The sequence below is a fragment of the Apostichopus japonicus genome, chromosome 4 (genome assembly GCF_037975245.1).
Source record: "Apostichopus japonicus isolate 1M-3 chromosome 4, ASM3797524v1, whole genome shotgun sequence".
Classification (NCBI taxonomy): Eukaryota; Metazoa; Echinodermata; class Holothuroidea; order Aspidochirotida; family Stichopodidae; genus Apostichopus; species Apostichopus japonicus.
In genome coordinates, this window is record NC_092564.1 from 5,667,036 (window position 1) to 5,693,969 (window position 26,934).

Genomic DNA, 26,934 nt, shown 5'->3' on the forward strand with positions numbered 1-26,934 from the left:
GTAAGAAATATTTCAGATTTTCTTTGCATCGTAACAACTTTCCAGTCATCACAATTTGCTCTACACGAGGTGTGTCGTGCCATTCCACCTCAAAATTGTGTCAGTATCGCCCCAATATATGACAGAAAGAAAAGAAATGTTCACTTCAGTCAAAGCTTTTTATCCAAGCTTGCCCTACATGCACAATTGTCTGAAGGAAGAGGACAAGAAAATTGTGAGGTTCAAAATCTCCATAAAAGCACTTCATGGAAATGATTAGCAATTCTAACAGGCTGAAATTTGGGGCCAACTTCAGAGATGTCCGTTTAAAAAATTCAAATTGTAGTAGCTGGAAAGGTTAAGTCACTATCATTAAAAGTGCTTTCTTTTGGGTAATATTCCTATTTATTTTCTCGGACAATGGAGAATGTCGTGTGCCGTCAGTAGAAATAGAAGCTAGGGCTAAGTGGACAGGTTTAGATCCTGTCAGGACATACGATGTTTCATGAATCTTTGATGTTGTTTTGTGATGAATTGACAGTTTTTCCCTCAATATGTATGTATGTATGTATTTTAGATCCTCCTGCAAGCAGGAACTCGTAAAGAAGCCATCATTGGCTTATCAAAGCCGCAAGCTGACCGAAGTCAGTCTCTTAGATTCATATTTAACGTCCATGATTATGAATTGTCAACAACTCTGTAACTGGACGACATACATTAATCTGGGAGTGACTCAAACTCGGGACCTTATGATTGAAAGGTATCGGCGTTTACCACTGACCTTACACTCCTACTGATATAGCTTGCTCAAGCCTGTGATATTTGATTTGATTGATGATTGAATTAAAACAACTAATGATTGATTGGTTAGATTGATAGTTAAATGAAAACAGGTCATTTAAAGCTTTAATGTGGAAAAGTTATGACAATACAAAAGCACCAAGTAATGAGTATAACAAAAAATACTCATTTTTGGTCTGAGAGTGTTTTCCAAACTTTGCATCTCTGTTCATTTTATGTTTGACAATCATTTGCTAACAGTTGGTGCATTTTATGGTACTATTTGATAAATTTGTGTTGACAACTTTATTACTTTACAGTAATCATTTATCCCATTGCACTTGCTATAACTTGACGATCTAACTTTAAGATAAATCATAAAAATGATTTATCTTTTACCAGAGAAGTTTGTAACACATCACATCGAGAGGCTCAGACACTCCAAAAGGGGGTCTAATCTCTCCAATGTCATTTAAACAGGTCACTCCCATTATGTCAATTCTGTAACTATAAAGCCAATCACAGTGTGTCATTTAGTTGACACACCTTCTCAATAGAAAGCCAAGGTCACGTCTAGACAGTGTACCAACGAGAATGATTAGTTAGATTGTTGACTTAGATCTGTAAACACCAAAGCACTTTATCTTTGAGTTAAATACACTAGGTTAGTTTAGATACATGAGACAATTTATTTTTTTATTTTTTATATGTTAAAAAGACATGTAAATTACCAAACTTACAAAGTTCGTAGGAACCACTATTTTATGTGGAATGCCGTACGTGACAAAATGTTAAGCTAATATGAATGTTTAGGGTAATTTGAATGTATTGTTATTGTGTTGATATTCTGTAGCAGTATTTCATTTCATCATATTACAGATGTATGTGTTGCCAAAGTCAGAAGAGACATAAAAACATCAATTCACCTGTTTAGGCCAATAATAATAATATTATGTCTTTACAGGACGTTGTTGTACTTTGTAGTGTTAAGTTTCCCTTTGGGCAGAACTTTGAGCGCAAAGTGTATTGTTAGATTACAACAGTTGTTTCGTATCTCTCAAGAGAGATATCGGTTACTATGTGTCAAAGATTAGTCTTTCTTTGCAGTATTTAATCATCACTTAGCCTACAATACATTCACAGTACATGTACCTGAGCCTAGCCGAATTTGCATATTACGTATCATTGAAATATTGTTAGCCTGCACACATTTACTGTGTGTCAGGTTATGGAGTTCCAGATGTTGTCAAAACTTTTCAAATTTTTTCAGTGGCTTTGTTTTTTACTTTGACCATTTGAATATGTGTGAGCTTGTTTTTGGAGGATTAAAACTTTTCCTTTTTGCTCATGACAGATCATGAAGTGATAAAAACAATATAAGTTTTGGTAAATTTTAGTAGTTCCCAGAAAAAAACTTGTTTATAGTATATTGCACACGACCCCATTGTTTATTTCTATTTCAATTGGGGTGTATTAGCCTTCTGTTGATATGGTTAGTATATGTAGCTGGTGTATCCCCCCCCCCTTTTCTTACATGTTACATCAATACTTTGTTCCAACTAACTGTTAACTGATATCATTTCTATAGTTGAGGTTACTACTTATATTAAGGGGTCCCTGTATTAACATTCCCCTCAAGATCATAGCTGAGCACTGTCTCCTAAATCGACTAAAGCAAGTCTTGATTTCATGCGACCTACTGAATGGGCTGTTAGTGAGTGATTTCTGTGGCATACAGTTATTAAACTCAATGGAGAAGTCCCATTGACTTACTGTGTAAAAGTAAAAAGATTGTTGAAGTTCATGCGAAGGGCAAATCAACACAAGAACTATCTCACCAAGATTTATGTTTGTGGTTAGATGGTAGATACTTTGTTAATATATACACATGTCAGCTGAAACTCAGGGGAAGTGTAAAGATCGCCGAATCCGGCAACGGCATTGCGAAGGACGAATCAAACAAAATCTCCCCAAGAATTGTGGGATAACCAAATTTTCATATGACCTGCCATTGAAATATTGTTTTAGTTTGTCAATGATTAGGTTAATAAAGGGTTGATTGTACCTCAGGCTAACCATATATGCATATGACCTTCCATTGAAATATTGTTTTAGCTTTAATGATTAGATGAACTGTTGATTGTCCTTTTATTTTTAACCAAAATGAATTACTTCATAGCTGTTGTGAAGAGTATACAGTATATAGTAGTTACAAAGATTAAGATATGATTGGGTCTTGTTCAAAAATAGATAAAAGTTTGTACCCATTGAATCATGGAACTAGAAGAATCAACAGTTATTTTGCATGTCACATTGTGATTACTGAAGCAGAAATTTACCTGCGTAGAAAACATTTTTTGTTATATTTGCCTTGCCAGATATTTGTGTCTTTATAAAACTTAATAAACTTGTTATTTTGCTTTTGCATTTTTCTTACTTTTAGATTTCAGATGCATCTCTGATTCACTTAGCTATCGGCTGTCCAAATATAGAAACCCTGGTGAGATTCGCTTTCTTAATTAACCCCTGCCCTCCCCCCCCCCCTCTACAGAAAACCTCCCAACCTTCTCCCAACAGCTGAAGGCTCATTAACCTTTGCAATCGTGCTGGCGTGGGTGTAGGTTTGCGTGATTGAGACGGCTAATTTGTAAACAGGGGATCTCAAGAAGCACAAGTTGAGTCACTGTCATACTTGGTAGGTACATGCCCCAGGATGTGTAGGTGTGCCCTATTGTTTGTGGTGCCCATCTCATGAATATTAATGAATGGGCCGGGCTGGACATAAAATTCTTAAAGTGTCAATATCTCTTCAACAGTATGTCCGACTTAGTTCATACATGGTGTGGTGATGTAACTACATAGTAAGTATAAGATCTTTGCAAAAACAACTTTTGACTCCTGAAATATTCATGAGTTGGTGGGGCTTAAAGTCTCAATACGTGTTTGCTGATGAATTTCGGAAAACAAACTTCCGAAGCAGATTCAATGTTTCTTATTCTAATTCCATCTATTTTTAAATATGCTGTCTGTTGTCTTTCTTGAACGAGTCCTGTTGACCAGTTTATGAAATCATTCATCCTTGCAGACATTATCCCATTGTGAGCTCATCACAGATGAGGGTATACGCCACATTGGTACCAGTGCATGTGCAACAGAAGTACTCAAAGTCATAGAACTAGACAACTGTCCTCTGATAACCGACGCCTCCCTTGAACATCTGATGGGTTGCCATGGGTTACAGAGAATTGAGCTCTACGACTGTCAGCTCATAACGAAGGCTGGCATCAGAAGACTAGAGGTGAGTTTGAGTAGAGGAAAGAGAAGCCATTTGCCAGTCACTTCAGACCGCATGAAAGAACAGTGTACATCGCTCTTTTAAAAGTGATCAGTTTCGACCTGAAATGTGCCGAGAAAGTCAAATCATGAACGCTTAAAATTCAACTAGCAGTTTACCACCACCCTCAGTGTTAGTTTCCCCACCACCGAGACATTGAATTTTCTAATTTAACACTTCTCAATGTCTAGAAATACTTTGGAGATTCAGAACCTCCACGAAATTACTCAGAATCTTCTAGCGATTTTTTGGTGAGCTAAAATTTTGGGCCGACACTGGTGAACTTGAAAGTTTAAGTGGGCTGTGCTCTGAGAAAGAAACCAAAGGAACGGGCAGTGATCATCAGTTACCTTAATACCGTACGGAAGAACAAAATGTTCATTACTCTGTAGAGGGTTATAGTGCGGTGCGTTCAATAGGCAGCTTTCATATCAGATGGTTGGCAGCAACTACCGGTTAGCGGTACTTCGGGATATTTCTTTTACTGGATTCAGTAATATCTTTAGATGAATATCGGATTCAAATACGTCAAACAGTTTTGCCGAGTTTCACAGATGTAAATTTGAAAGTCTCATGTAAAGATGGGACAGTTGGGGTCAAACTGTGTCAAACACCAAATCTAAGTGTGTGAGGATGGCTGGCTCTCTACAGACAAAATCACGCCAATCATTCTTAAGAGATGGACATAAAACGACCATTTTCCCGCCTTTTATTCATGGAATTAATTTACTTCTGCAGTCCATCATATATCTGAATAATATTGTGACGACTAAGACATGTCTTTTGGAAGATAAAACCAAAAAATAAAAGAAATTAAAAAATTTTTTTTTTTTTAAATAATTTAAAAAAATTAAAATAAAAAATAAAATTTTTTAGACCAAAGACTACAGTAGTAAAGTTATATGAAAGGATAATACACCACTAATAATATTTTGTTTCATTACAGGCACAACTCCCAAATGTTAACGTCCACGCTTACTTTGCACCTCCAACTCCACCCAACACGGACGGTCGTCAGAGGCCCAGATACTGCAGATGTTGTTCGATCTTGTAACGGCCCTCCCGAACGCCCCCGTCACGGGGCAAGTGGTCACACCGTCTGCTGGTCTGTTGTGTTAGAAACCGCCAGTTGAAACTGTGTCGATATATTTCTTATCTTTGGGCTAGTTTGATAGCAGTTTTATTGGCACAGTCTGCAGCCTGTTGTTAGAAGCATGGGGAACGGTCTGTGACTGATGTCAGATAAATCAAAGGCTGAGCAAAACCCATTGGGCATTTTATTGGAACAGGTTCTGCAATCTCTATTCGTTGTTGGTGGCAGCTGCATGAATGGACAATCATTAAACTTGATATCTCTTTTCTTGTGGGAGGATAACAAAGTGGAGCAGGCTGCTAATTACGCTAATAATTTTCATTACAAAAGTCTGTTTTGAAGAAGCAGTTTGGAAAACTATTTGTGCTTTGGGTGGAAGCTTTTTGTGTCATGAATTTGAACCGCTGTGGGCAGAGGCTTCCATCGTCGCTAGACAACACTCTTCCAAAGATTTCAAACAACCCGGGTCGCAGGATGTAGTCTGTCAGCGAGCTGGTTTTGGTCTCTCGCTCCTGCTCACATTGGTCAATCAAAAATTCTTGTGTAATAGTGAGAACTTTTATTTGAAAGATTCCAGACAAGAACAGTTTTTTTTTTCTTTTTTTTTTTAATTTAAATTTTGGTCATGGCTGGTACTGAGCGTTACTATCAGCTTGAAAGTGCAATGTTATTTGATATTCAGTTTGTCAGTTTTTTAATTTTATAAGCGCAGGGTTAAAAAGTGATTTTACACTTTGGTTTGCACTGTCATGTATTGTTGAAAAGTCTTATCAATTGGTTACCCTAGGCTAAAGGAACAGTCATAGCATTAGCTCCTCAATAGTATGTTACAGTAATCTGCTTGTGTGATTAAGTATTGATACTTTTCAAAAGCATTTGTTACACAATGATCCTAGACCAGTCCTGTTACAAGTCTGTGAGTTGTAACAAGTCTGTGAGATGTAACAAGTCACTTTACCATGATGCCGAGTCGAGTGAATTTACTGTGAGGTCGATTGAGTCACTTTACTCTAGAGGTAGAGTCGAGTCACTTTACTCGGAGGTCGAGTTGAGTCACTTTACTCGGAGGTAGAGTCGAGTCACTTTACTCGGACGTCGAGTCGAGTCATTTTACTCGGAGGTAGAGTCAAGTCACTTTACTCGTAGGTCGAGTCACTTTACTCGGAGGTAGAGTCAAGTCACTTTACTCTGAGGTAGAGTCGAGTCACTTTATTCTGAGGTAGAGTCACTTTACTCGGAGGTAGAGTTGAGTCACTTTACTTGGAGGTAGAGTCGAGTCACTTTATTCTGAGATAGAGTCAAGTCACTTTACTCTGAGGTAGAGTCACTTTACTCTGAGGTAGAGCCACTTTTCTCTGAGGTAGAGTCGAGTCACTTTATTCTGAGGTAGAATCGAGTCACTTTACTCTGAGGTGGAATCCAGTCACCTTACTCTGAGGTCAAGTCACTTTAATCTGAGGTGGAGTCGCTTTACTCTGAGGTCGAGTCGCTTCACTCTTAGGTTGAGTTGAGTCACTACCACTCATTTTCCCCAACTTGAGCCGAGCCAGTGACTGGAGTTGATGTACAATCTCGAAGGGGAAGTAATGTCACAAATCGTTTCAATCTTCTCACCTTGGAGAATGAGTGACTATAGTCATTACTCGTCACACGTTGTCCCGATCAGTTGAGCATTTAGATATATACATGTCTCTTTTTAATAGTCAGATGAAATTTTATTTTGAGTAATGCTCGGGAGATTTTAAAATGTTGCCAAAAGTTGTTAAACCAAGGGCTGTCAACTCCTTTAAAATTGCTGCATAGCTGTGCAAGGTGACTGCTTCGAACTTGTTGTTCCCAGACACTCGTAAGGCTTAGTTTTGCAGAAATCAATCCCTCAGTGGGTGAACAGAATCGAGATGATAAATATCAGGGAAAAATAGTTGGCATATATGTATGTGACTGACTCTGAACATTTGGAGCATATTTTACAGGAATTGCTGCACATTTTAAATGTACAAACAAAAGCGATTGTACAATGCCAGAAGCACTGCAGTCTAGTGGTGGTTTATTCCTTCATTGCTAGAACACTCTCCCAATGCATATAACATAGGAATGAAATTATTTACAATGTCTCTCCTGGAACTTTTGAGTTTTATGAAATCAAGGAAAATGGAAGTGAGAGGAGACCTCTCCATTTTTATATGATTTTAGGTATGCAGCAGTGCATGTAATATTGCATGAATTTAGTTCAGTGTACCCCAAGGGTGCAGCTTAACTAAAAGCACATTTTGAAACCCCAACCTATGTCATGTTAAAAGACAAAATAGTCCTTAAACAAGTCTGCCATTTTCAGTGAAGCATTCAACAGGTTGCCTTAGTATGGAACTTGTACAGGTAAATGTGCAGTTGACATGGAATTGCTATCTTATATGGAGGTCATCTCCTTTAGATCGCAAGTTAGGATGTTTGGTATTAGGCCAGATCATCTGACCCTCTTAATGGCAGTGGCCAGATGTTCGCCATTAGACCAGACAGCCATGCAGGTCACTACACTGGTCTCTGACCCTCTCACTGGATGTGGCCAGATGTTCGCCATTAGGCCAGACAGCCATGCAGGTCCCTACACTGGTCTCTGACCCTCTCACTGGATGTGGCCAGATGTTCGCCATTAGGCCAGACAGCCATGCAAGTCACTACACTGGTCTCTGACCCTCTCACTGGAAGTGGCCAGATGTTCGACAGTAGGCCAGACAGCCATGCAAGTCACTACACTGGTCTCTGACCCTCTCACTGGAAGTGGCCAGATGTTTGGCATGAGGCCAGACAGCCATGCAAGTCACTACACTGGTCTCTGACCCTCTCACTGGAAGTGGCCAGATGTTCGACAGTAGGCCAGACAGCCATGCAAGTCACTACACTGGTCTCTGACCCTCCCACATGAAGTGGCCAGATGTTTGGCATAAGGCCAGACAGCCATGCAAGTCACTACACTGGTCTCTGACCCTCTCACTGGAAGTGGCCAGATGTTTGGCATTAGGCCAGACAGCCATGCATGTCACTATACTGGTCTCTGAACCTCTCACTGGATGTGGCCAGATGTTAGGCATTAGGCCAGACAGCCATGCAGGTCACTACACTGGTCTCTGACCCTCTCACTGGATGTGGCCAGATGTTCGGCATTAGGCCAGACAGCCATGCAAGTCACTACACTGGTCTCTAACATCTTCCCAGGATATATTAATGTCCTGTATTTCTAAAAAAGAGTTTTGAAACAAAGGTAACCAATTAGGTTTCATATAAGAAAAACTGTTCTGTACTGGCTTTATATATATATAAATGTAGGCTTACATATACACATGCATTTTGCCACTGTACAAACAGCCAGCCAGTATACCTCTTATTTTTTTTTAAACAAATTTCTAAGTACTAACGTAATGAAATATATAACCTACAGCGTTTCTTCTAAAGCTTTAAAGTGGTTAATGACAAGTAGCCTGTGTGGTCTTGGATCTCCTCGAATGGTTGATGTATCCGTTTGACACAACAGAGATTTCAAAATCCATCAATGATTATGTGATGTATCTATCTAATCAGAGATATGCAATAGAAGACATTTCAGTCATGCATTTTGCATTGACATATATATGTGACATGCAAAACAGCCTTTCCAGAAATGGAAGTAGGGTAAGAAGAACTATGTGATGAATGGTTTCTCCATTCATGTAAAATATAGGATGTGATTTTATTATTACCCATATTATTCATTTCAAGTCTTGCAATTTTTATATAACATGGCCTGCTTTGTCTAAAAGTACAGTACTGACCTGCTTGAAGAACCCAATCGGCAAGACTCAAGTATTTAAGAAAGTTGCAAGTAACGTAGAACCCGCAAAATCTCATCTGATTAAGGATTGCCTTCAGGTTACGTGTAGCGGTAATGTTTGGACATCAGTTACAATCAAATTTGACCAAAGCCAGAAGTTTGCATTATGTATTACTAAAGCTGAAGTAAGGTTCAAAACTGAATTCCCACAGAATAAATAAGTAAGTGTTAGTAACTTTATGGCATACATGTTGGTCTTTGCTTTCATAAAGTTTTGAAAACATGTAATCATGTTGGAGTAACTTGCATTCTCATTGTAGATGGGCATGCATGGACATTTCAATCACGGTAGTCACGTTAATGCTTCAAGCTTTGATGTTAAGTATTGGAAAAGGGAAATTATCGCAATATATTGTTTTTAGTGATTGTTCTTACTTTTTCTTATTACTTATGGCAATATCCCTGCAGGTGATATCCTTCTTTTTTATCGTTTTTATCAGAACAAATTTTGCATTTGTTAGCGTTGATTATTGGTCAGATATCATGGACTAATTATTTCCGATAGTGATTGTTATAATTCATGGGTGTTAAAATGATGTCATTTGCAAGTATATGCTAAAAGTAATTATTTTCATTCACAATCCCCATAATACCTCATAAGCATGCCGTTTTTTTCAAGGGTTGGGGGAAGGTGGACAATAATACTATGTAATGGTGACCAGTTGTTGCAACATATGCAAGCCAGTGTTTAATTAATTCAATATCTTGCTCAACTCTTCAGGCATATGATATTTCTCTGGTAAAACTGCCAAAATTGGTTATGTAACTGTCTGTGTAATTAAGTTACTGAATATTCATAATGTATTACTGGAGAAATGCTCTTAGATTATAACATTCATTTGTAGTATCCAGGAGTGACTGCTCTTGTAATACCAGCTAAATATGCAGATATGATTTGGGAATGTACATATAGTGTACGACATTCTACACTGTACATTGCATCCTACACTGTACATTGTGTATAGCATTCTCCACTGTACATTGTGTATAGCATCCTACACTGTACATTGTGTATAGCATCCTACACTGTACATTGTGTATAGCATCCTACACTGTACATTGTGTATAGCATTTTACACTGTACATTGTGTGTAGCATTCTACACTGTACATTGTGTGGAGCATTCTACACTGTGTATAGCATTCTACAGTGTACATTGTGTATTGCATTCTACACTCTATTCTACAGTGTGTATGGCATTCTACACCGTACATAGTGTATTGTATTCTACAATGTACATTGTGTAAAGCATTCTACAGTGTACATTGTATTCTACAGAGTACATTGTGTATTGCTTTCTACACTGTACATTGTGTATAGCATTCTACATTGCTTTCTACAGAGTACATTGTGTATTGCATTCTACAGTGTACATTGTGTTTAGCATTCTACACTACATTGTGTATGACATTCTACACTTAATAGATTACGGTATGTTTACTCCTATACCCCCTCAGCACACATAACTTGCCAGTCTGTGGTATCTTTCTTTTTTATTGAGACTTTATTTACTATCTGTCAGATATACATTGTTGTGGGAACATTTATGTCAACTGTACTTGACCGCAGCAGGCAAACAATTTTTAGGGACTCTTATCGTCTTTCACAAAATGCACTTCGTCCTGACATAACATTTTCAGTTATGTTTGATTTATAGGTTTTATTTGGGGTTTTGTTTATGATTAAATAGAAGTAAAACATTGAATGGTGAATAATTTTGACATTCAAAGGAGCAAGTTGTCAAATGACATCACAGATAGAGCCACTTGTGTTTCTGTGCGTCTTTACTGTGCTTTAAATTCTTTGTTACCTATGTCCTTTACTGTCATCAAAGCAACCTTGTAATTGTACACCTATCCCATTAACAGATTTGAAGGTTGTCACAGTTCCAAAAGATATAATCAGTTTGTAATTAGCCTGCATACTTGATGACACTAACACTTAAATTTTAACATGCAAATTATTGAATAAAGCAATGGTACCTGCTGTGAATATGTCGAGAACCTGACGGTTGTATACTGTAAAACATGAAAATGTCTAATCAAACATAACATTTAGCTTACTGAAGATATTAAACATGTGTTTTGGTCTAGATATGACACAAATGCAAGAGACCTAATGTTATATATTGTACTCTTTTAATTATTTGCTTGGATGGAAATTGGAAATAATGAAAACATAGCCAGCTTGACTGCAACCAATGAAAACACAGCCAGTTTGACTGGAACCAATGAAAACACAGACAGCTTGTTTCCATAGAAACATCTGTTACAATAATACAAGGCAGCCTGAATTGTATATTTCTGTAGATTGTCACAACAATGATTCACCATCATGGTCTTTGTGATTTTGTTAATCAGTTTATCAGTCAATTTATTTACTATACCATGTTGCTATATATAGCCTTGTTTGCATCCATGTTCTGGCATCCAGCAACAAGTGTTTCATTTTGGGTCTGCACAGCTGGTACTATGCTTCAACCATAATCATTTCAGCAGGTAATTCCTTTCTTTTGGGACAATTCTTCATAAATAACCTAAATAATTTATTGCTGTGTCAAATAGTCAAAACCCTGGTTATCTCAAAATATCCCTGTAGAAATTTTCCCCAGCCTCTATTTTCACTGTTGGACGTTACCATGGTATTTCAGATATGAAAAGCAAGGAGTTTCTAAATAAAGTAACCCTGGGGAAAAAAAGGTCAAAGATTGAAGAAGCTTTGACCTGACTCTGCAATGCATATCATTTAGAGCCCTCATGAGGTTGTGAAGTCAATCTACAACTTAAAAGACAGTCATTTTGTCATAAACATTGAAGAAAATGCACATGGGAAGCACCCATGGGAAGCACCCAAGTCATTTATCATTGTGTATAAGTAAGTATATGTAAAAGCCAGCATGTGGGGTGGGCAGTGTTTTGTGATATGGAATGTTGCACTCTGTGGTACAAAGTTTGGTATGAATACTTATATTCAAGCAAAAAACAAGCCTGGTAAGATTAATAAAGTAAGGATCAATAGCAAGCTTTCAAGTTCACACTGTTTATTGAAATCTGTCATAGTACAAACTGCATGTATAGTATAAATGGCCAGGGCTTTCAAGTCCTATCCTTTGTTTATGATGTTTTGGATTCGGAAAGCTAATAAGAAGAAAAAAACATGGTGGCCATTTTTATCAATTCAAACATGTTGTTAATGGCTGTAAAAAGAATAAATAGTGGTATAAACGAAAACAGTTTCTGTTTTGATCAATTCTTCTTTTTTTCTTTTCTCTTTTTTTCTTGCAAATAAGACTGTCCTCTCTAAATGCTATTCTGTAATTTACAGCATGAAAAGTCTTTATTATTCAGGTTCACAAATTCTGGGTGAAATTTAACTTCCATTCTTACATGACCTTTATCTTTTTCAAGATTCAATCAATTAGTTGGCTTGTTTGGTACCCACAGTGAACTTGAAGCAAACAGGTGTGATGTCAGAGATGCACACTGAGAAATTTTGAAATGCATTTTCTTGTACATGTACAGTTTATGCAAACTGTTTTTTTTTTTTTTTAATTTACATTCACTTTGGTACTTCAAAATTGGTCAAAAATGAAGCAACCAGCATTTTGCTATCATTGTGCAACCATGGCATCACACCTGTTTGCTTTAAGTTCACTTATGGTACCCCCTAACAAGTTCAACTATCAATATCTTGTGATGCTATGTAGAAATTGCATTAACATTTTCCTTTCCTTTGAGACCACCATTGCATTTTTAAGACATATGGCTTTTAATGAACACTCAGAATAGTATCTTGTAATGCTATGTAGAAATGTAGAAATTGCATAAACATTTTTCCTTTGAGACAACCATTGCATTTTCAAGACATCTGGCTTTTAATGAACACTTAGAATAATATTACAAACGTATAACAAAGAGCGTAAGTTACCGGAAGGAAGGTCCACTAAAAAGAGAGAGGATAAGATTTGCTTGGCTACTTTGATAAATCAAGTTGTATAAACATTCATGATATCTTTGAAAAAAAACATCTGCAAAATTGAGTATCTGTTCAGAAACATTGTTCCTAACTTACCAGGGACATCAGATCACACATATGTTTTGATATGCATATTATGGAATCGAGAACATCTAAAGATATTTGCATGCATATATGTTACTAAATGTATACTGTAGTTTCAATGGCCTAGGTCAAAGGAATGATACATTGCATAGATATATTTTTGTGCATTTTGCCCTTGTTTTTTATAACCCTATTTACCACACTCTACTGGAATGTTTACCACACAATACAAGAATGTCACAGTCTTAATATTTCTACACTGTACCTTCCATTACATGAAACATACTGTAACTGTACAAAAGTCCAGGGAACACCATCACCATCCACATAGTAACAAAAGAATCCTGATTTAGAACTTAATAATTTGAGCATACAATAAGTGCAGGTTCTTACAAAACACTATGGGTTAACCAGGTCTCCCGAGAGTTGATCAATTAAAGAATGGGGGCAGAGAACCAGGTCTCCCGAGAGTTGATCAATTAAAGAATGGGGGCAGAGGATACTGTAAACTGCATTAAAGTAGATACCCTACACCAAGAACATCAACATCATAGCTAATATTCAGTCGGCCCACAGCTAACATATTCTTAGCATGTTCAATCATGTGCCTAGCACAACACCCTATTTTTTCAAAAATATAATTTTCTCTTTCACTAAAAAAGCCAAGGAAAATTAAAGTGAAGCAACAGGTTTCCAACAACTTTCATTCTCCAGCCCTCCCCTAGTGGCACTAAATCAGCCCTCCCCTGGTGGCACTAAATCAGCCTTCCCTATGGGCACTAAATCAGCCCTCCCATATTGGCACTAAATCAGCCCTCCCATATTGGCACTACATCAGCCCTCCCATAGTGGCACTAAATCAGCCCTCCCATATTGGCACTACATCAGCACACCATGGCAGCTGCTTGGCTGAGCTTCTTCTGGAGTTCCAAGCATTTGTCATATGATGTAATCATATTTTATGTACATAGAGGGGACATGGCATTAATCCTTGGGGAGAGAGGAATGGGGACCGGGTGGATGGGGTAACCTGTCTAAACAGTACTTTCAAACAGTACAGTAAATTAAGTAACAAAATAATGTCACAAGAACATGGAAAAGCCAAGTTCACCCTTGAAAACTACTAATAAACGTAGCCCCTCTCCTCCACCCCCCCCCCTTCCCCCTCTCTCTCCCCTCTCTCCTATTCCAGTCACATATTTTGGAAGCCACATTTTTTTTACCTCCTTCAGTTTGTCCCAGTCGATCCAAATCCTCCGGCACCCCTGTCAGTCTCGGAAAGTTCCTTTAAAATTGAAACACAAAACATGAAAGGTTAGAAATTGAAAGTTTCCATACCAGAAAATTGAAAGAACACCCTGATACCAGGATAATTGCAGCCCGGACAACAGCATTTTGCAGTGAAATGTATCATTCACTATTCTCGACATTTGAGTCAGCTTACTTTAACAGGACAATCAGCAGATCTGTTTTGCTTGCAGCATTTATATTTTTCATCTTTCTTTCTTTTCCTTTTTAGCCTAGATTTTCTTAAAAGATGCAGATTCTTTCAAAAGACAAAGTCAAAAATTTTGAAAGAAAAAAAAATTTACTATTACATGTGGCCAACAAAATTATGAGGATCGAATCAAATTCATGGTACATTCACGATTACTTGTGACCTCAAATTACATTGAGTTAAATGAAAAAGAGAATGGATTAGTTTTATAAAGTTTATTGCAATCTTACTTAAAACAGTACTGATATGTTTGGAAAGATTTCAGACCAAACTAAAAATCTGCTTTCATTGTTCCTAACAATATTCCAAGAATCTAACTTTTTAGCGTACTGCACTCTGCCCATGCGATATCCATGTGGCCGGATGTGATTAAAGGGAGGAAAACCATGGACTTGCTAGTACTGTAGCTGTGGAGATCGTGAGTAGAGAGAAGAAAGTGTGTAAGAGCAACTTTGGGAGTGTACTGTAACAGCATACTTTGGCAATTTGCAAGCTGTTCCACAAGATTGTTCAACTTGATTTGGTATTAGGTGGTTTGTGCATTTACTATCATAATTTTTTTCGCTATTTCGGCTGTAGATCTTCCGGTGTACCCCTTTGAGTCATGGTTGACCCTGACTGTTTAGGATTTGAGAGAAAACGAAAAACGACCCATGACCGCCATCCCATTTGGCTCCGCGAGATGAAGAGGTGTATCAAAGGTCCCACTGATTGATCGGTTGAGATCACATGGAGTGGATAGACATACACCACGGTGAACAGTTTAAAAATAGATCACTTTGCATCACATGATAAAATGACAGGAAGAAAGGAAATCCCAGGATGTTTACTTCCATTGTAATACTGTCAGTACAAAGTTGAGAGGGCTGCTGAACCACAAGACCATCATCATGTGTAAACAATGTTGGGATGTGGTTGAGGAAAAACAAACTTATGTTAAATGATGTTAAAACGGAACTTATTATTTTTTCACCTAAAACCCAATTGAAAGACGATGTAACTCCGCACAAAACAGTTGGGACCAATACCATTTATTCTGCATCTATTGTTAAGAATTTAGGAGTTTACTTTGACTCTCATCTTACCATGGAGACCCAAGTTAATCATATTATCAAGTCTTGCTATTTCCATATTTGTAATATAGGTAGAATAAGAGATTTCATTTCAACTGATGCATGTAAAATACTGGTTCAATCCCTCGTTACCTCTCGCTTCGATTATTGCAATTCTTTACTATTTGGTATATCAGTCTCTAACAAACCGCCTACAACGCACACAAAATTGTACAGCTCGCCTTATATCTAGAACTCCTCGTCGCAACCATATATCTCCTGTACTGTATGAACTACATTGGTTACCTATACGATTTAGATCAAAATTTAAAATTTTTTACTTACCTTTAAGGCTCTTAATCACTTGACCCCTAGTTACATCACCAATGAGACCATACCTTATATTCCGCCTAGATCCTTACGCTCAATGAATAAAAATTTACTTAGTGTGCCTTCTACCCGATCATCAACATATGAATTTAAACGTTTTGATTATACTGCTGCCACATTATGGAATAACTTACCCCAGGACATACTGTATGCAATATTAATATAGACTTAACGCAATTCAAGAAATTACTTAAAACACTGTTTTTCAGAGCTGCCAACACAGATTAATGTACTTATTATTATACTTGCTGTACATACTTAATTCAGGTGTTATTATTGTATTTTAGTCATAATTTTTCTTATTATTTTTTTACATTTCTATCATTTATTTTTCTATACAATCTTATCTTTTATAACCTTTTTAACTGTTATACTTTTAACAAATTTTTATCTTTTGTTGTAAAGCGCTTTAGAGCAATTTTTTAATTGAATAAGGCGCTATATAAATTTTGTGTAATAATAATAATAATGGAGTGGATAGACATACACCACGGTGAACAGTTTAAAAATAGGTCACTTTGCATCACATGATACAATGACAGGAAGAAAGGAAGTCCCAGGATGTTTACTTCCATTGTAATACTGTCAGTACAAAGTTGAGAGGGCTGCAGAACCACAAGCCAATCATCCTAATTCTTTCAAGAGGTTGAGGGATGCACTAACATCTTAACAATTCTGCCACCCACCAACACCCCCCCCCCCCCCCCCGAGTCTTCTGTCACAATTAATGTGTATGTTTTATGGGAACAGCCTCAATCTCAATCCAGGTAAATTCAAATCAAAGTTTCTAAGCTGGCTGCTACATAAATCACCCCACAGGATACTGTACAAGTAATAACATTTTTCTTTATATGAGAAGATACTAAGTGAAGTCATCTATCCAGCAAGTCAGCAATATATCAGACAATCTCAATAACTTCTTCTCTATTGTGCCCTAGTCAGAAAGTACAGTTACTACTCTTGCTGGTAAATGTCTGTGCAGACTATTCCATTGTTACCCAGATTAATCATGAACTTTGCTCCATCTTTTACTTCCAAGTTCAAACATTATTTGTATAATAATAGGGTTGTTGGCCCACTTCTCAATGAAAAGGTCAAAACCAGTTCCATGCGACAGCATGACACCGTGCGAAACTGACATACTACAGTAAGTTGGTTGTTCAATTGTAGTTATTTCTGGTTGGGTGAAAAATGCAGATCATTTATGGGATAGTCTCAGGGTTGACAATGTAACTTGCTTTCATGAGGGCAAAAATTTTCTACATTGTCAAGTATATAGTCCACAACATGGGCTATGTTCAAGACTAAATGTTACCTATTATGATAGGCTTACAAACATATGAAACAATTTCCATGCAGGGAAAGTTTGTATGGACTTTTTTTTTTTTTTGGTTGTCCCTCGCACAGCCAGGTCTAACCTTTTGGCTGTCAGAAGTTCAGAGCAGTAAATTTGGTTGTTCTAAAATCAAAATGTAGCAAACTCCCCCCCCCCCCAACAAAAAAAACAATAATGACCAAGATGTGCACTGTAGGTTTTAGAACATAAGCTTTGCACCAGTGATGCTCCCCTGTGGTTGGATCAAAGGCCTGCCACTGTGGTTAGTTTTGTTCTATTTCAGTTATCACCAAAGTGACAGGGGGTAAAGCCAGTTTATCATTTGACCTATTACCTATTTGGGAGGTATTCGGTTACAATTTAATCTGGGATTGTTGTACAGTAAGTGACTAGTTGTCTAACAGACGGACCAACCGAAGCTGATTTTGGATGTCCAAACAGACTTGGACTATTGGATTACTGTTAAAATATGCCCTGACATGAGTGTAGATACAGTAGCCTGCAGTTTGCACACATGTTGAATATCGAGAGAATTTGTTTTGCTCTATAACACTGAAGGTAACCTTGGTGGACTACCTAAGGGGACAAACTAAAACGAATGACAGCGAATGACCGAATGACAATTGACTTTGTACAGGGTTAATTATCATTTGCGAATGACAGCGAATGACAGCGTATGACAACGAATGACAACAAAGGACAGTGTTGAGTGGAGATGTCTGTGCTGTCATTACTGTCATTCGTTTTAGTCAACGCAATTTTTTAGTGTGTAAAACATATTGTCATTCGTTATGTGTAACGCAATTGTCATTCGTTTTAGTAACACCCTACCTAAGTGAGGGTTGCTGTAGTACCATATATCATTTATGCAAGGCAGCACAAATTTAAGGGCAAAGTACTGGATATCTGCAGATCTGCTGTATTGTAATCATTAATTCTATTGACACTGTCAATATTAGCAGAGGAGTACCAACCCTGGAGGTCAGAGGTCATTGATAGCAGATTAATTCGAATATCAACTCAAGATTCAACGTTTTAACAAAAAAACTAATCAAATTCGCCAGGATATTGCAATATGCAAACATCCCGAATGGCTAGGTTCCTGGTCACAACATTTCCATGACTTTAAAATGGCATTATGCAGAAAATTGGTTATTAGTGTATGTACACTTTTTCTTAACCTAGATGAGACAATGCTTCCATTGTAACATTACTGGTTTTATAAAATACTCTAGGGGTTGTGCTGGTGGAGGTGGTGATAAGGTTTGAGGGTTTTTATTCTCCTAATGATTCTTACCTCAACTTCTTTGATCTCTGGAATGGAGATTTTCTCGCATATCAACTGTGCAATTCTATCGCCTTTCTTAACTGTATGAGAAACAGGACGTTGTTTCATTATTTATTTGAAGTTTGTGATGGATAGCACGATAATGTTTGATTGCTTGACAACACTGAATAAATCAAACAGGTCTTGCATGGCTACATAAATATTTGAATAATTGACTCACTTTGTACATTCAATGCACTGATCTTATCAGCGGAACCTCAACCTACAAAATCAGTCAACCTTAAGCAGTTTACCCCATAATTCCCACATTTGGGATACCACCAAAATTTCCGAATCTACTGTTCAGAAAGCAACCTACATGTTTTACAACATATCAGTTAGTGTACATACTGAATAAGGCAAATTGAAGCCATAGAGAATCGCTCCTATTGATCAACTGTAAAAGCCTAACCTGAGTTGTATATTTAAGAATATTGTTCTCGAGGCCGAGAATGACAATAAAAAAATAGACAGGAAAATTTTCTCTTGCTCTCTGTATTAGCTTTTATTGATTAATTCCTTCCTCTGTGAAGGTCTCTTTACTACTGCTAGTCACACCCTAAAATCTCCAAAATAAAAGATTGCCTATTTCTACTGTACTTACTTCCCCAGTAATTCCAACCTCTAACCCATGGCTAGACAAAACCCTCATCTCACTTGACCCCCATGACCCCACCTGCCAGGCTTCAGTACACACCTGTAGCACTACTCCAGCTATACCCTCAAGATAAGCCCAAAGTGGAATATATCTATTCACCAATTCCCACACACAAAACTGGTTCACTTTTAAAGGTTAAAACTGTATACTGTATAAGAGTCCCTTGCCCGGAGGCCTGCAAAGGGGTTACAAAAAATGATTGTAAGATTATACTTACTTATTTTTAAGATTTTAAATAACTCCACCTGTCCAAATATGGCTAGTCACTAGCCATCCTTAGTTTTGGAACTTAATTTTAACCAGTTAATTGAAGCTTTTGGGACAAGGAGAAGAAATTTCAGGTAATTTCTTAAAGACAACTTGAGAGAAACTATAATAAGTCTAGGCTTGCTGATGTTTTGTTCACAGGGATTTCTCGTGATTTCAAAACTTTTGCGACATTATGCGACAATCTTATATGTACATTGTATAGTAGTTTCTATCCAAGTGTACTTACAGTATCGTGGAGGAAAATTAAACATGAAAAACATGCAACTCATGATCAGAAATGATAGAAAACACAGAACGAACATTTCTCTACAGAAATAGCAGAACTGGTACTTACCGTGGTAGTCTACACGATTAAAGTTAAAGAGGAGAACTTTAACTTCCCCTCTGTAGTCTTGATCGATAACACCGGCTGTCAGAGAAGGTCAGAATGGAGACTATTTACATGATTTCAGCAAGAAATTATGGAATATATGATTTAACAAAAACTGTATTTGTAATGTAACCAAGTAACCATTTTGAATCTTCTAGCATATTTGCAGTAGTACAGTTAAATCACAGGAATACTTGGTTTAATCCATTTACCATTGTTTAAGATAGTTTGCTTACTGCACAGGAAACACAATGATCAGTGTTTGTAATTTAAAGTGAACAATTGACTACATAGTAGAAAGTACCGTAGAAGCTTTCATTGAAAAATAATGGTGCTCAATAAAACCACATAACCAAACGAGGGATACTAATTACGTAGGAAATAATTTATCCAGTATCACATCGCAATATGCTATCATTGCTATGCAAAATGGTCACAATGATATACACAAGTGCCAAGATGTATAATCTAGCAGGTTTTTTTTGTTACACAGGAACAAAAGGGACAAAATGCAGAGCATTCACAAAGTTCTGCGAGACAAAGTTTGAATACTTAATTAATATTCCCTTGCTAATGAACTTAGAAATTGAGCCGTACAAAGTGATCACATTAATATGCAGGGAATAATAAACGGTACCATGAGGTCCAGGATCTTACCTCTATTCCTCCTGACCACACTACAAATATTGTTGGTTCTCTAATGTACAATGGGTGGGTGTGGGAGGGTGTATCTTTGTACATCTTTAAATTTTGTGCAATATACCCATTGTGTACATCGTATTTTGCTATGCCATACCATATAAATTATTCTGAATTACAGTAGGTTTAATTTGCACCAGCAGCTTTTCTCGACTCTCTTTAATATAGTCTTTAGGTCAATTATGAATTGCAATACAGTTTAATAACACACGAGGAATGATGACAAATATGCTTTGACCATTGGTTCTCAATTTCTGATGAGCTTGACAAACCTTCAGAAAATTACAGTACTTACTTAAAAGAAGATTTCAAATGTCTTATTCTAGATCAATGGTTCTCAAAATGGTCCCTGCCGTCCCCTGGGGGGCGTTGGGAAGTCTCAGGGGGGTGCTACAGGGTACACGGGGAGTAGGGGGCGTTGGCACTGATTTTGGGGGTCCCTGGCGATTACGACACATCACTGCTGCAATTTAGGGCACAATAAGGCATCCAAGGGGGTCTGGGAACAAAAAATAAAATTTGTGACCCATATAATAACCATCCTAACTCCACCCTAGGTCCAATTTCTTTTGCATTTGGATTATATTGTAGCAGAGACATCTCTTGTAACTTATAAGCGCATAGCGCCACCATTTTAGCCTGTTATTTGGGGTATTCCCTGAGCTGGTCACTGATTGCTAAGTCTAGGGGAGGGGGTAGGGGGGCATTGCGACAGTTCAAGACGGTCGAAGGGGGCGGTCGACTAAAACAATGTTTGAGAACCACTGTCTGGACTATGTCACCGAGCTAGATTTCTCCACCACATAATTAAGAATGTAACAATTAATTAATGATTCCTTAGAGTTCAAGTTTAATTGTCATCAAAACAAGACACTGTCATCAAGACACTTTATTGTATGAATTATTATTATCGTATACCAACCACAACAACAAGTTTTGTTGAAATTACCAAATTAAAAACCAGAATGCCAAAAGGCTTAAAGATTCCTTGCCAGTAGGAAATATTTCTGAAGTATATACTGTGGTTTCAAATCGACATACAGTATAGATCCTTCTGCCATCGTCAAGGGTCACAAATATATAAAGGATGACTTAAAGGTACAAAATTAATTTTGTCCAGGTTGTATACATTTTCTATTCCAATTTTAATGTTTTGAGAAATGACCCAATTAAACTATGAGTTTCTCATCAATTTAAGTGACTGGACAATTTATTCTAAAATCGACACACCAGGAGGTGGACAGCTCCTCAGATGCAACACAAAACTCAACTTGGAAACATATTAACAACATACAACATTCAATATACAGTATTACAAATTTGTCAAGGCAAAATAGTGCTTAGTGTTATCCAAGGGTTCTCTGTTGTTTAAATAAAGATAAAAATTAAAAAAATGTTTTACTTGAGTTCTTAGAATTTCTAAAACAATGGGTCGGCTCTCAGGAGCGGATGTCAACGTGTCTGTGGCCTCCTAGGACCATTCCAGACATTCAGCATATTTTAAAGGTGAATAACTTGAAAAGCTGAATAACTTACAATTAACTTACAATCAATTTTTCTATTTTCTTGGATTATCACATGGCTAAAATATACATACCACCAACATCGACGAAGTGTTTTGACGATAGCCCTGATCTTGGAGCAACCCTCCCATAACATCCATCTGGAAGAGCAATTGATAAGCCTGTCTTTACGAGGAATTTTCCCAAAGCAGGGATCCATGCTTCCTCAGAGCTGAAGGAGGAAAAAACCAATAAATAAAGTATATTTTACAAGAAACTCCAGTTTGAAGTGCATAAATTTGAAACTCAGACAGAAGACTGTGGAAAATCTTCCACAGGACTCTGGAGCTCTTTTGAAAACCACCCAGTAACCTCACTCTTACAGAAGCAGGAAATGTTCATTTGTGAAAATATGTTGAAAATCATCAGATCATTTATTTCTTGATTTCCTTCCATTTTGTTTCTTGTGGTCAGTAGGTTGATAAAACAAACCTTTGTTTTTTTCTAGTATCCATCATATACATGTACTTTATACTTATATTTCTATACCAGACACATGGAGTTCCTCCTCTTTAATTTTAATCGTGTAGACTACCATCATAAGTACCAGTTCTGCTATTTCTGTAGAGAAATGTTTATTCTCTGTTTTCTATTTCTGACAATGATTTGCATCTGTTTGCATACTGTGTGTTAACTTTTGTGCACATGTGAGAACTAAACTGGAATTGAATTGAAGCAGCCTGTGATCAATTTCCACAACAAAAAAGGTAGTAACTAAGTAAAAGAAGCTAAAGAACGTTAAGTTTGTATTTTGTGTAAGACAGTTGACCTTGATTTCATGAAGTACTCTATCATGGATAGAAGACATAGAAGATTTAGTTTTTTATTTCTACCGGCAGTTTAGAAAAATAAGCACACGTCTGTGATATCCTTTCACAAAGAAACTGTATAATTCTTACTTCTAGGAAAATTATACAGTTTCATTTGGAAAAAAAACTTGTCATATTATTGTAAGAGTTGCGGGATACAAGGTTCTTGACAGCAGCTAGCTGTCCAACAGGATTATTGGGAATCCCCCTAGTGGTCACGATGTGTGGGGACAACTGACCACTGTATTACAAATACAACAGGCTAAAAACAAGAATAAGACTGGCTGTTAGGTATATAAGTAGCTATATTTGCTCGGTCACACACATGAAAGTATGCAACATAAAGAATCTTGGTAAAGTACTCTTTAGTGTTACACAATTACACTTGTATCAACAATGAAAACTAGAGATATTGATATAAACAACTAGGTGTGTCAAGTGGCCACAAGACTAATACATGTATGTGCAAATTAATAAAAAAAAAGAGATAAAGCTTATCTGGCGGGCGGGTCTGTATAGTCCAGCAGCACGGCACAGCAATGTAGTTGACTGGTAGGCACGGTGATGAAAGGTTTAATAAATGATGAATGTCCGATAACAGGAAATTACGAAATAGAAGGTGAGTAGTAAGAGTTCTGTGAATATACTCCAGTGAAAATAGATATGAGTGAGAGTTCCAGGAATACTCCAATAAAATATATATGGGTGAGAGTTCCACGAATATACTCCAATAAATAATATATATGTTCAAAGAAATGTTCTTCCCAAGGAGAGTAGGTTAAGTCCAGGTACAAGATACAGTAGGTAGAAGACTAGGTGACGTCCAGGTAAAAGAGTAGGTGAAGTCCCGGTAAAAGATAGGTTAAAGAGTAGGTGAAGTCCCAGTAAAAGATAAGTAAATACAAAATGGCAACTAGCAGGACACAGCTCTCAGTTCCATATAATCCATTAAAACGATGAAATAATGTTTACAAACGTACAGCAAATCAATTATAGACAATTAATTCCTTGGACAGCAAAAGTCATATGAATGTAGATAAATTCTTTTAGCACAAGATCCTGTAGACAACTTATTAATAATTTATATGTATACTGTAGTGTACAGACTACATTATTATGTAAAGCGAGGCTAATATATACACATGCCCTGTTGACTGGCTGACAACCAAACTGCCTCTCTCTCCTAAGACACCTTGGAGGAAGCACCTAAACCACAGGGTAACAACATGTGACCCTCTTAACACCTCTGATTGGCTATACACACCCTAGATACCAAGAGTAACACTCAGAACCAATCAGAGCTAATTACACAGACTAATCTGCATACAAATGCTTACACTAAAACTGAAACAACTAAGACAAGGCATCCCTTATCTAAGAAAAGAAAGTAAGAAGAGAAGATGTTTATTGCAACCAGCAACTTTGGCAGAACAAAGAAAGTACTGTTGCCACTGGCTCACTACTAAATATACAGGGGAATATGAGCACAGGTTGTGGAAGAGTATAGGCATACCTATTACATAACCACTAGGATGGGAGAGAAGAAGAAACAGAAATAGAGCTATTTACATTATCAGACAATTTGAAGTCTTAAAACAAAATATTTCAAACTCAAAATCGACCATACTTTTTTTAAAGAAATATTTCACAATTGTATCTAGTTCTGTCTGGAAGTTTATTCTTAATAAATTCTTGCACTAACAACAAGATAACATTCAAGATACAATTCAGAAATCTCACTTCCACCCAATTATAGAATTTGTATTTATTGGGTTTGCTTTAGCTGGTGATTTATTAACTAAATGCCTGTGGATCTCAGTTTGCTATTAATTTAAAAAAAAAATGGAACTTGCAGTATTCTGTCAGCAGACATTATTTAAGAACATAGCCCCCCTTGGAAGTTAGGTAATAATTATCTGTCAGAAAAAAAATCTGATTTCTGTACCTACTGTACAGTAGCATGAGCAGCATATTACTGTAACTAGAAGTTACTGATATACTTGCAATTTAGGAAAATGCCAGTAGAAACTTGATTATGCTTTTCAAGCATTTTCCACCAAATGGCTAATATTGGAACCTGAAATAATTGATGTATTATCCTGTATTAACATCAACCACGTTGCCCCAAGATTGTAGCCCCACAGGTCAGCCCACACCCACCCCCCACCCCCTCCCTTTCTCCCTCATCAGAGTCCCAGAAAGAAACAGAAGAAAGGTATCAAGGTCTAATGATAGGCCTACAATTACAGAATAGACACAAGAAATTTGGTCATTCCATATCAAATCATCAAATTTTGGAGTATGTAATATGTACTAGTTCAACCTCTTTTAAAAGTTACCAAATTATTGCATGCTTGGAACATCATGAAATGAGCATATCCTGAAAATTTCAGTGGCATTGCTTCAAAATTGGACGATAAATGACCCTTTGAAATTCCACAATTTGCCGCCACCGTGACTTTTTCTTGATTTTTGAGGTCTGATTTCTTAGCAATTAAACATCCTAGTACCTTTCCATTACAGAAGCCTACAGAATCTTTCCCATAGAGTGGAAATTATAAAAATAGGCTATAAAAGCATTGTCTATTTACCCAAATTGAATATTTTGGCATTATTTTAAATTGACCTAGGCTAGGCCTTGGCCTAATTCCACAAGACAATGCTTTAAATGCCTATTTTCTTTTATTTTCCATGAAGCAATGCAACCATTTTTTTTAGAATATACATATTTCATGGTGCTCTTATCATGCAAGAAGGATGTTTTTTGTACATTGTAGAGGGTCCAGCAACAGCCATCCATGATTTGACACGAAACGACCCACTTATAGTTCAATTAGCTCAAATCGAAATTGTGGTGTGTAGTATAAATATTTACAGCAATTGCTAGAAGAAAAAAAATCCTTGCATCTTAGCCTACAAAGTTTGAAAACGTCTAGGCCTAGTGCCACTACTAAGTACTATTTAGTACTAGGCCTACTTGACCTAGCCTACAGTAGGCTAGTACTAACTTATCAGAAGTTTAGGCCAAGCCCACTGACATTCTATATCTACCTAGCCTATGCATGTGACCACGGCTACGCTTAGGCCAGTCTGGAAATGGGATAAAGGACTAATGGAGAGAAAATATAAGCTTAAATCACCTGTACAAATCTAGACCCGCGGATTGTGCAGATCCCCTCGTTGGGATGATTGCATCCTGGGTCAATTTTGCGATCTGCAAGACCGATTTGTTCGTAGGCACAGGCATTGTCGTGTGTAAATGCGATTCTCCTGGCATGTTATATCGAATGCGCTTCGACGGTGGAGAATATGTGAGACTGTTTGGCATCATACAATGCAAGTACACAAACTTGGAACTATTTTTGGAAAAGGTTGCGAACTTTGAATGATATGCAAACATTACATTCACAAAGACAATGTTTCACTCGAGAATTGCTGGTGCCTGGATACTAGGCTAGTTAGTAATTAGATTGCATGCATGCTGTGAACCTCTAAATTTTGGCGCTATATAAAATCAGCGCCACAAAAGTATGGAACGCCAATCCAGCCAAAATTTATTGATGCCAAAAGGAGCAAACGTTGGCGTTGCTACTAAACAGGCGGTGCTATACTACCCCAAACAGGAGATGCTACCAACCTTAACAGGAGGTGCTACTACCCTAAGCAGGAGGTGCTATGCTCTAAACAGAAGGTGCTACTACACCTTAGTGACGATGCCAAAAGACCGAGAAGCCAAGTCAGATCATGTGTAGTATCTGTTCCCTTTCGAGGGGAATGGTGATGCACACCTGACGATGATCACACAGTCACAGTCCCGATGCAAGGGGACTGGGGTTAGAAGCGGATCAGTCGT

General features: G+C 37.3%; 2 protein-coding genes across 7 annotated transcripts in view; one reads left to right on the forward strand and one right to left on the reverse strand.

Moving 5' to 3' along the window:
- Positions 1–13,782, forward strand: part of LOC139966259 (uncharacterized) — a 42,651-nt gene extending 28,869 nt beyond the window's left edge. Inside the window, exons 12-15 of one of the 3 annotated variants that reach the window (XR_011792521.1) lie at positions 3,203–3,259; positions 3,845–4,057; positions 5,040–13,524; positions 13,570–13,782. Coding sequence is in view for 1 of the 3 variants with exons in the window: in XM_071969109.1 (XP_071825210.1) it covers positions 3,203–3,259; positions 3,845–4,057; positions 5,040–5,147 (378 nt within the window). In the remaining 2 variants the exon portion in view is untranslated. Of the gene's footprint in view, positions 1–3,202; positions 3,260–3,844; positions 4,058–5,039 lie in introns of all 3 variants that reach the window. The other 2 variants (XR_011792520.1, XM_071969109.1) reach the window with 2 other exon arrangements.
- On the reverse strand, positions 12,075–26,584 carry LOC139966260 (uncharacterized). 4 transcript variants are annotated; one of them, XM_071969112.1, is made up of 6 exons: positions 26,222–26,583; positions 22,308–22,444; positions 19,976–20,050; positions 18,684–18,754; positions 14,334–14,395; positions 12,075–12,188 (listed from the first exon to the last, which is right to left on the reverse strand). In XM_071969112.1, exons 1-5 carry the CDS (start codon positions 26,479–26,481, stop codon positions 14,339–14,341), a joined length of 600 nt encoding a protein of 199 aa, XP_071825213.1. In that variant the 5' UTR covers positions 26,482–26,583; the 3' UTR covers positions 12,075–12,188; positions 14,334–14,338. The 4 variants fall into 4 exon arrangements, with proteins under 4 accessions (XP_071825213.1, XP_071825215.1, XP_071825211.1 ...); XM_071969114.1 differs by lacking the exon at positions 18,684–18,754 and having other exon boundaries at positions 26,222–26,584; XM_071969110.1 differs by having other exon boundaries at positions 12,075–14,395; positions 26,222–26,582.
- Between the last annotated feature and the right edge of the window lie 350 nt (positions 26,585–26,934).

Excerpts from the sequence above, each read along its gene's own strand:
- LOC139966260 (XM_071969112.1), bottom strand. The coding sequence starts at position 26,481 with ATGTTTGCATATCATTCAAAGTTCGCAACCTTTTCCAAAAATAGTTCC. Across the intron at positions 22,445-26,221 it reads GCGGGTCTAGATTTGTACAG|CTCTGAGGAAGCATGGATCC; the intron begins GTGATTTAAGCT and ends TTCCTCCTTCAG. Across the intron at positions 18,755-19,975 it reads TAATCGTGTAGACTACCACG|TTAAGAAAGGCGATAGAATT; the intron begins GTAAGTACCAGT and ends TTTCTCATACAG.